A 10,538-nucleotide genomic window follows, 5' to 3' on the forward strand; every position below is an offset into this window, starting at 1 on the left:
TGTGGAAACATACAAACAGGCCCCCGACTCCAGACAATCACTGGATCAGGACCTTGGTTAATCTCTCTGGAAACCAAATCAGCTGCTGTTCTTCCTGTGGAAACACACAAACAGACCCCCGACTCCAGACAATTACTGGGTCAGGACCTTTCCATTTTCCTGTTAGAATATCTTTCCAAAGTACCTTTGGCTTATGTACATTTTTTGGACACATATGCCTTTCCACAGCACTAAGCCCTGATGAATCCAAATTTAGAAAGTTTAGAGTAAAAAGGGTTATTTTAAGTTTATCTTTGGGGAATATATACCCCTTCCCAATTCCGTCTTTTTGCTTTAATAAGTACATTTTAATAGTTTGATGAGCTCTTTCAACTATGCCTTGTCCCTGTGGATTGTATGGGATTCCTGTTATATGAGTAATGCCAAATGATGAGCAAAACTGTTTAAAAGAGGTAGATGTATAACCAGGGGCATTATCTGTTTTAACTGTTTTGGAATGCCCACAGTGGCAAAATTTTGTAAGCAATGAGCTATAACATCTTTAGTTTTTTCTCTGGCATGAAGGGAGCCCATCAAAAATCCAGAAGAAGTATCAACTGTAACGCAAATATTTTAATTTTCCAAATTCTGGCAAGTGTGTGACGTCCATCTGCCAAATATGGTTAGGTATCAGTCCTCTAGGATTGACTCCAAGATTAACTTGTGGTAAAAAGGTCACACAATTTTGACATTGTTTTATTATTTGTCTAGCTTGTTCCTTAGTTATTTTAAAATGCTTTTGTAAAGTATTAGCATTGACATGGAACCTTTTATGAAAATTTATAGCTTCTTCTAGTGTAAAGAAAATATGTATGTCATGTGTAGTTTTATCTGCTAAATCATTGCCCAAACTAAGGGCTCCAGGCAATCCTGTATGTGTCCTGATATGTCCTATAAAGAATGGATCTTTTCTGTCCCAGATTAAACTTTGTATAGTGGAAAACAAAGAGAAAACAGTAGAGGAAGGCGAAATCCTACCAACATCTTCAAGGGATACTATAGCATTAACTATATACTGACTATCAGAAAATAAATTAAGTACAGAATCTTTAAACATCACAAAAGTTTGTAATACTGCATTAAGCTCTACCTTTTGAGCTGATTGTTTGGGTACTAAAAATGTAAAAGTTCGATCAGGTGTAACTATTGCTGCTGTACCATTATTTGACCCATGAGTGAATATATTTGGAGCATTCATGATAGGTGTTTTTCTTGTCATTTTTGGAAAAATTACAGGATGCAATGACCAAAAAGACAATAAAGGGTTAGATGGTAAGTGGTTATCAAATGAAACATTAGATTTGCACATGATTATTGCCCAAGTATTTAACTCATTAGCTAATTCATCAATTTGATTCATAGTATATGGAGTAATAATTTTATTAGGAGAAATTCCAAACACTGCCTTTGCTGTTTTTATTCCTTTGAGTATTAATTGTCCTACAGCCTCAGGATACCTAGTAAGAATAGTGTTAGGAGAATAAGATAAATGTATCCATAATAATGGATCTTCTTGCCAAAATACTGCTGTAGGAATATTTTTTGTTGGTAGTACAATAAATAATAAAGGCAAACTTATATCAATTCTATCCAAATGCATATTTTCCATATATGTTTCAATGATTTTTAATGCCTTTCTTGCTTCAGGCATTAACATTCGGGGTGAATTTGGATCTGATGGACCTTTTAGGATATCAAATAAAGGTCCCAATTCTCCTGTTGGAATACCTCAATAAGGCCTTATCCAATTTATGTCTCCTAATAACTTTTGAAAGTCGTTAAGTGATTTGAGTTGATCTACTCGTATTTGAATTTTTGGTGGACGGACCATGGTTGAGGATAATAGAACTCCCAAATAATTAATTGGAAAATTTAATTGTACTTTATCTATTGCTATCTCTAGATTATAATTTTTTAATAAGTTTGTAAGTGTGGCATAACATTCTAGCAATGTGTTTTTAGCTTTGTGTGCTAATAATATGTCATCCATATATTGAAATATTTGTAGCTCAGGACTTTGATTTCTAAGTGGCTGGATTACTTTGTTAACATAAATTTGACACATAGTTGGGCTGTTAGCCGTCCCTTGAGGGAGTACTTTCCATTCATATCTCTGATCAGGACCTTCATGATTTAGTGCAGGGATAGTAAATGCAAAACATGGACTATCCTCAGGATAAATTGGAATTGAAAAAAAACAATCTTTAATATCTATAACTAAAACATACCAAGTTTTTGGCAAAGCAGACAACTGAGGAATCCCTGATTGAGCAGGTCCCATAATGACCATTTCATTATTAATGGCTCTTAAATCTTGCAATAATCTCCATTTACCAGATTTCTTTTTGATGAAAAAAATGGGAGTATTATGGGGAGATACAGAAGGTTGTATATGTCCTTCCACTAATTGTTGTTTGACCAGATCATGGGCTACTTGTATCTTTTCTTTAGTCAAGGGCCACTGAGGGACCCATACTGGTCTTTCTGATTTCCAGGTAATTTTTATTGTCTCAGTGGCCCTTTGTGAAAATCCAACCCATGTCTGTCTGTTCCTTGATTTATTTGTATTGGTGCTGCTATACCTTGTTCTTGTTTTTCTAATCTTTTTCCTTTCCTAAAACCTTGTCTAGCCATAATAGTGGGTGCATTTTGATTGATATTATTTGTTAATGTCAAACCTAATTGATCTAAGACATCTCGTCCCCATAAATTTACAGGAAGATGATCCAATACATATGGCTGTATAGTTCCTTCACATCCTTCAGGATCCTTCCAATCTAATACCATTGCACTTCTATCGGGATTACTCGCCACTCCTAGGCCTCGAAGCATTTGAGTGGCTTGTTGTAATGGCCAATGTTTTGGCCATTCTTGACGAGAGATGATGCTAAGGTCTGCACCTTTATCCAGTAGCCCATTAAATTCATGTCCTTGAATATTTAGTTTTAGCATGGGGCGAGAACCTAAATTTAAAGAAAGCATAGCCCAATCTACACCTGTGGAGCCTAATCCCTTGGAACCTCTTTCTACAGCATGACTGGAAAATTTATCATGTAGGCTTGGTATTATTAGTAACTGTGCTCTTCTATCTCCTGGTGAAATTACTGATATACCCTTTGGAGAACTGGCTATAATTTTCATTTCACCTTCATAATCAGTATCAATTACCCCAGGACTTATCAAAAGTCCTTTTAGAGTAGAAGAGCTGCATCCCAATAATAAGCCTACTGTTCCTTTGGGAAGAGGTCCTTTCACCCCTGTGGGAATGATTTGAACTCCCATCTCTGGAGTTAGTACTGATCTGGCTGAGGCGCAGATGTCCAACCCTGCACTCCCTCTGGTTTGTCTGATGAGGGATCTGATGTCCTGGGCACTACCCTGATGGGGTTGCTGGGGTTGCTGGGTTCCTCCAGTGCTCCGTATATTTGTGGTTTCTGGCCCCGGAGCATTGGGGCCCCCTGTCCATTTTTTTGGCAACGGAGCCCGATGCCTTTGTCCACGATATTGTGGATAAACACCTTGTCCTTGTTCGTTTTTTGATAATGGAGTACCCTCTATGGTGGTTTGAGAACGGCATTCATTAGCCCAATGTCTCCCTCTACAGCATCGTGGGCAAATACCCGGTATTCTACTCCTTTGATACCTAGTTTTGTTAAACCCTCCTCCTATGGGGCAATTCCTTTTAAAATGTCCTGTTTGTCCACAATTGTAGCATGTTCTTGGCCTGGAATCTAAAGCCTGTTTTACTGCAGCTGCCACAATTTGCCCTTGTTCATTAATGTCTCTGGCATCTAAAGCCTGTTTTACTGCAGCTGCCACAATTTGCCCTTGTTCATTAATGTCTCTGGCATCTAAAGCCTGTTTTACTGCAGCTGCCATGACATGCTCTTGTTCATTAATGTCTCTACATAATTTAATATATGTGTTTAAATCTTCCTGTTTCCATGGTCTAATGATATCTCTGCACCAACGATTTGCTTGGTCATAAGCCAGTTGTTTTATTAATGGCATTGCTTGTTCTGTATTCCCAAAAACTCTGGTAGCTGTTTGAATAAGCCTATCTACAAATTCAGCGTAAGGTTCATTAGCTCCTTGTATTATCTTAGATAATTGACCTTGTAAACCTCCATGTCCTTGTAAAGTCTTCCATGCCTTAACTGCATCTACAGCAATTTGTAAATATACACCAGGATCATATGCAAGTTGTTGTGGCCGATCCTCATAAGGTCCCTTTCCTAACAACATATCTAGATTTCTCTGAGGATAACCAGCTGCTGCATTTCACCTAGCTGTCTCCTTGCAAAATTCCTCATTGGCAACCTTCCATAACAGGTATTGTCCTCCAGTTAACACAGCTTTACAAATATTAGCCCAATCTGCTGGTGTCATGTTTAAGTTGGTAATGGATTCGACCAAGCTTACAGTGAAGGGTGCTTGAGGACCATAGGTTGTTACAGCCTCTTTTAGCTCCTTCACTGATTTTAAATTTAAACCCTGGTAAATTCGCTGCCCTCCTACCTCAAATACAGGGCATACCTGAGATCCTGTCTCAGGATCCCAACTATCAACTGCGGGGGTTGGGAGTCTACTAGCATATGGAGGTGGTGCTGTTGATTGGACACTTATGCCCTCTGGTGATAGAATGCTGTTAGTAGCAGTCTCCTATAGAGGTGGTGCTGTTGGTTGGAGACTTTCGCTCTCTTATAGAAAGGTGTTATTAGCAGTCTCCTGTTGTAACTTTTCCCCTGATGGCTTTTTCTGCTCTAAACTTCCTTCCTCTGTCTCACTAGCTCGAAAGACCTTCTCTTGTACTTGAATCTTTTCCTCTTTCTGACTAACTTGAGAGACCTTCTCTTTTACTTGAATCAATATGTCTTCTCCTTCCTCTACCTTTGTCTGAACTGAAGGCTTTGGATAAGCAAACCAGATACGAACGTCCACAATGGCAATGTGCCAACTGGCAGAGTCCCTGGGTTGTTCTTTTCTATTCTTTTTAAATCTTCACCATGATGGTTCCATTGTGATATATCTAACAACTCCTCCTTAAAAAACCATGAGCTACATTTTTGTATTGTATCAACGTATGCCCTGACTGTTCTTCATTTTACTGAGATGCCTCCTTCCTCTAACAATTTACTTAACAGTCTTTCGGTTTCTTTTTTGCTAATTGCTGATCCCGTATTTCTACTATAATACAACCCAGCAAGATAACAGCAAACAAAACTGAGACAGAATGAAATAAAGTTGGAACAATAATTCATTATATCACCCTTTCTATCCTCCTGAAATTTTTATCCGTCCTTTCTCCCTATCTGTTCCTCAGATACAAATAGTTTTTCCTCAGATGTGAGCGGTTTTTCTTCCGTCTCACTCATGTCCAGGAACAGGCAACTTAAAACAAAAATGAAGCAAAACAAAAGAGGAATCTTAGAATGCCTACCCATCCTCTCGCCCTGCCCTCAGGAGCGAGCAGTTAACTTACCCTCAGTCGCTCCCCTTGACACACTTCTTAAAGAATATCTGACACCTCTTAGACTGCACTGGACCATGTGGCAACATGCTCTTCACTTATCAGTTTCACTTGAGCTCTCCAATGACATCATCTATAAATCAGAGACCTCCATATGGAATTCCTCCACCAACTCTCTGAAAACACAGGCACTTTTAGCACCTTCAGAAACTCCTGCACAACAGAAGCTTCCACAAACTCTTTATGATAAGGACATTATGGCCACTTGTGATGACTACCAATTATTGAGGGTTCCCAGAGCAGGAAGCTGCCCCTTATGGACCTTGCTATATATATATTTTTTAAAACCATAGACTTGCTTTTTATTGAACTGGTAAATTTTACAGAGTTCCAAAATTAGTAAACCATGCCCGAGATTCCAAAGAAGAAAACAGTATAATGGACAAGCCCATCCACCCATCATACAGTTTATTAAATCTTGGTTCCTAATGTATTTTTCTTGGAGGTACTGGGAATTGAACTCGGGGGACACAACCACTGAGCCACCTCCCAGCCTTCTTTTTAATTTATTATTTGAGTTAGTTTTTTAGAGACAGGGTCTCACTGAGTTCTTTACTCTTTGTAAGCCAGGTAAGTCACCTTACAAATCGCAGTACTTGGGCTCAGGCTGTGGTTCAGTAGTTGACAACATGCCTAGCATGTGTGAGGTGCTGGGTTTCTAAGGACAACAAAAGACTTAAAATACAGGAAAATGGAATCTAACAATAAGAAAGATGTAACCCAGAAAAACATGTTGCTTTCAAATCTTCATGCTGATGCAATGCTCCTCTCCAATGCAGGGTGCATTTTTGTTACTTCTGAATAGGTAAAAAAAGAAATGAAGGCACACACCTTTTCACACACCTACAATGGTTTTATCAAAGTAAATAAATAAAATGAAATGAAATAAAAATTTCCTCAAGTCTGAAGAAGTTCAAATGGATCTGAAACAAGCAAAGGTCCTACCACATTTATATATACAGGGCTTTTGTCTAGTGTGATATTATTTGATTTTTTTTTATTGGTTGTTCAAAACATTACAGAACTCTTTGACATATCATATTTCATACATTTGATTAAAATGGGTTATGAACTCCCATTTATACCCCAAATACAGATTGCATAATCACATCGATTACACATCCAATTTTTACATAATGCCATATTAGTAGCTGTTGTATTCTGCTACCTTTCCTATCCTCTGCTATCCCCCCTCCCCTCCCCTCCCATCTTCTCTCTCTACCCCATCTGCTGTAATTTAATTTTTTCCCTTTTTTTCCCTTCCCCCTCACAACCTCTTATATGTAATTTTGTATAACAATGACCGTCTCCTTCCATTTCCATGCAATTTCCCTTTTCTCTCCCTTTCCCTCCCACATTTCTCTTTATAATGTTGATCTTTTCCTCCTGCTCTTCCTCCCTGCTCTGTTCTTAGTTGCTCTCATTATATCAAAGAAGACATTGGCATTTGTTTTTTAGGGATTGGCTAGATTCACTTAGCATAATCTGCTCTAATGCCACCCATTTCCCTGTAAATTCCATGATTTTGTCATTTTTTAGTGCTGCATAATACTCCATTGTGTATAAATGCCACATTTTCTTATCCATTCATCTATTGAAGGGCATCTGGGTTGGTTTCATAGTCTAGCTATTGTGAATTGTGCTGCTATGAACATTGATGTGGCAGTATCCCTGTAGTATGCTCTTTTAAGGTTTCAGGGAATAGTCCAAGAAGAGCAATAGCTGGGTCAAATGGTGGTTCCATTCCTAGGTTTCCCAGGAATCTCCATACTGCTTTCCAAATTGGCCACACCAATTTGCAGTCCCACCAGCAATGTACAAGAGTACCCTTTTCCCCACATCCTCTCCAGCACTTGTTGTTGTTTGACTTCATAATGGCTGCTAATCTTACTGGAGTGAGATGGTATCTTAGGGTGGTTTTGATTTCAATTTCTGGGGAGAAGATGGCAGTGAATAGAGTGCATCACCCCCCTGTACTTCATCACTGCACAGGTGAATAACGAGGTACACCGACCAAAAGCTATCTTGTTAGGAATTTCCATCAAAATTGGGGTGCACCAAAACCTAGAGGAAGGATTTCCATCACCGAGGACCGGTTACTGGGTCACAACCACAAGTGAACTGTGCGACTGGAGATCTAGTGTGATTACTTAAATGCTGTTCAAAGGGACCTGGAAAGTTGAAAGTCTTACTATAATTTTTAAAGAGAGTAAAAGGATCTTCCCAGATATGAATTCGCTACATCTTTGAGGAAAACTCTCAAAGCTGAATACTGTCCCACATGGCTTATCCTCAGTATTTTCTACAGTATGCGTCCTTTCATACAACTGAACAAAACTAGAACATCTGAAACCTTTATATTTCTTACTTGCATAGGATTTATACTTATTATTCCAAGTTCTTAGTAAAATACTGAGAAAACTAGAAGATTTCCCACATTCTCACACTCACAGGGCTTCTCTCCATGAGGATTTTCATATATGTAAATGAAAACAGGGCTGGATGGGAAGCTGACAGGATGTAGAAAATCCCCCACAAAATGTTTTTTTTTTTTTTCAATGTGATTAAAATGGCTTTGAAGACAACAGGGGAAATGGAATGATTTGTGATATTTTTTACATTTAAAGAGTTATTCAGTTGGATGTGGTGGTGTTTGCCTTTAATTACTGAGACTTGAGAGGTGGATTCTGAAGGATCAATGTTGGAGGCTAGCCTCAGCACCTAAGGAAGACCCTAAGAAACTCAGCAAGTCCCCGTCTCAAAATAAAAAGTAACTAGAATGTAGCTCAGTGTAGAGCACAATCAGACATAATCCCCAGTCTCTCTCTCTCCCTCTCTCAAACACATACACACACACACACACACACACACACACACACACACACACATTTTCGGCAGTGTGAGCCCTTTCTTGTCTTTGAGGATGACATGAAATATTGATTTACCAGGTTTTACATTCAAAGGATTTTTCTCCAGTAACTTCCTACATGTATATGAGTGAAACAGTAATAACAGAAAAGTTTACCAATTGTTCTCATGAATATGATTTCTCTGCAGTATCTGTTCTTTCACATGTGTGAAGCAGACAGGATGTGGCAAAAGCTTTTCCACATTGTTGACATTCATAGGGCTTTTCTCTGGAATGTATTCTTCCATGTCTGTGAAGCAGAGAAGACGTAGCAAACGCTTTGCCACACTGCTTACATTCATAGAGCTTCTCTCTAGTATGTATTATTTCATGTTTGTGAAGGTGAGAGGACTGAGTGAAGGCTTTGCCACACTGCTTACACTCATAGGGCTTCTCTCCAGTGTGCATTCTTCCATGAATCTGAAGGTAACTGGACGTAGCAAAGACTTTCCCACACTGCTTACAATCATATGGTTTTGCTCCAGTATGACTTTTTTCATGTGTGTGAAGGTGACCGGACTGAGTGAAGGCTTTCCCACACTGCTTACATTCATATGGCTTCTCTCCAGTATGAGTTCGTTCATGTATCTGAAGGAAAGAGGCAGTAGTGAAGGCTTTTCCACACTGCTTACATTCATAGGGCTTCTCTCCAGTGTGCATTCTTCCATGAATCTGAAGGGAACCAGATGTAGAAAAGACTTTGCCACACTGCTTACATTCATAGGGCTTCTCTCCAGTGTGCATTCTTCCATGAATCTGAAGGGAACCAGATGTAGAAAAGGCTTTCCCACACTGCTTACAATCATAGGGCTTCTCTCCAGTATGAGTTTTTTCATGTGAGTGAAGGTGACTGGATCTAGAAAAGGCTTTGCCACACTGCTTACATGCATAGGGTTTTGCTCCAGTATGAGTTTTTTCATGTGTGTGAAGGTTAGTGGACTGAGTGAAGGCTTTCCCACACTGCTTACAATCATAGGGCTTCTCTCCAGTATGAGTTTTTTCATGTGAGTGAAGGTGACTGGATCTAGCAAAGGCTTTGCCACACTGCTTACATGCATAGCGCTTCTCCACAGTATGCATTCTCTGATGTATTTGAAGTAAACTGGGATAATCAAAGTTTTTCCCACATATCTTACATTTGAAATCTGCATCCCCTGTGTGTGTGATCCTGTGCCTTTGAAGACTTGTGTGTGATATACAGGTCCGAACACCTTGTTGACATTCATAGAGTTTCTCTCCAGAATGAGTTCTTTCATGTCTTCTAAATAAAGAGGAGAAATGAAAGGCTTCCCCACATGTGTCCCATTGAAAATGTTTACCTCCACTGTGTGTTATCATGTGTCTTTGAACACTGGTGGGATAAGAAAAGGCTTCACCACATTGTTGATATTCATTGGGTTGCCCCCCAGTATGAGTTTCTTCATGTCTCTCAATGTCATTGAAACAATTGATGACTTTTCCACATACTGTACTTTCATAAGATCCATCTACCCTTTGTATTAACATTTGTGTGTGAACGCTTTTGAGAGAAACCAGAGATTTCCTATATTGTTTCAATTCACATAGCTTCTCTTCACATTCCTCATGCTTGTAGTGTTGGTGTCCAGAGTGAGATGTGATCTGCCTGAAGGAATGAAGGTCATATGAAGTCTTTTGCACACATAATGAAGTCACATGGATTTACCCTACTAAAATTTTTCTTTGTTCAATTAAGAGGTGGAATTGATTTGAAGGTTTTCCCACACTATTCTGTGCCTTTGAAGTTTACCATGACTTCTTTGAAGAAGTGACCAACACATAATCAATGCTTAATTCATTCACAATTTTGTATGTATTTATAGATCCTTACATTACTACCAACATCAGGTAAAGACTAGGTTGTCTGACTTCTTCAACTTGCCTGAAAATAAAGAGATTGAAAGAAAACAATCCTTTGCAACACAGCTTCTCTGTGGCTATTATCCAAATAGTGATATTCACATATGCAATTTTATAGTACTTTTTGCATGTCAAATACTTTGAAAAGACTGAATATCTGTTACAGCTAAGAATATATTTCTG

General features: G+C 38.8%; 1 protein-coding gene across 1 annotated transcript; it reads right to left on the minus strand.

The window, feature by feature from the left end:
• Positions 1-6,832: 6,832 nt before the first annotated feature.
• LOC144250786 (uncharacterized) lies at positions 6,833-10,038 on the minus strand. Its single transcript, XM_077793890.1, has one exon. The coding sequence runs from the start codon at positions 9,981-9,983 to the stop codon at positions 8,604-8,606; it is 1,380 nt and encodes a 459-aa protein (XP_077650016.1). The 5' UTR covers positions 9,984-10,038; the 3' UTR covers positions 6,833-8,603.
• Positions 10,039-10,538: the final 500 nt, after the last annotated feature.

Source organism: Urocitellus parryii, chromosome X, assembly GCF_045843805.1.
Source record: "Urocitellus parryii isolate mUroPar1 chromosome X, mUroPar1.hap1, whole genome shotgun sequence".
Taxonomy (NCBI): domain Eukaryota; kingdom Metazoa; phylum Chordata; class Mammalia; order Rodentia; family Sciuridae; genus Urocitellus; species Urocitellus parryii.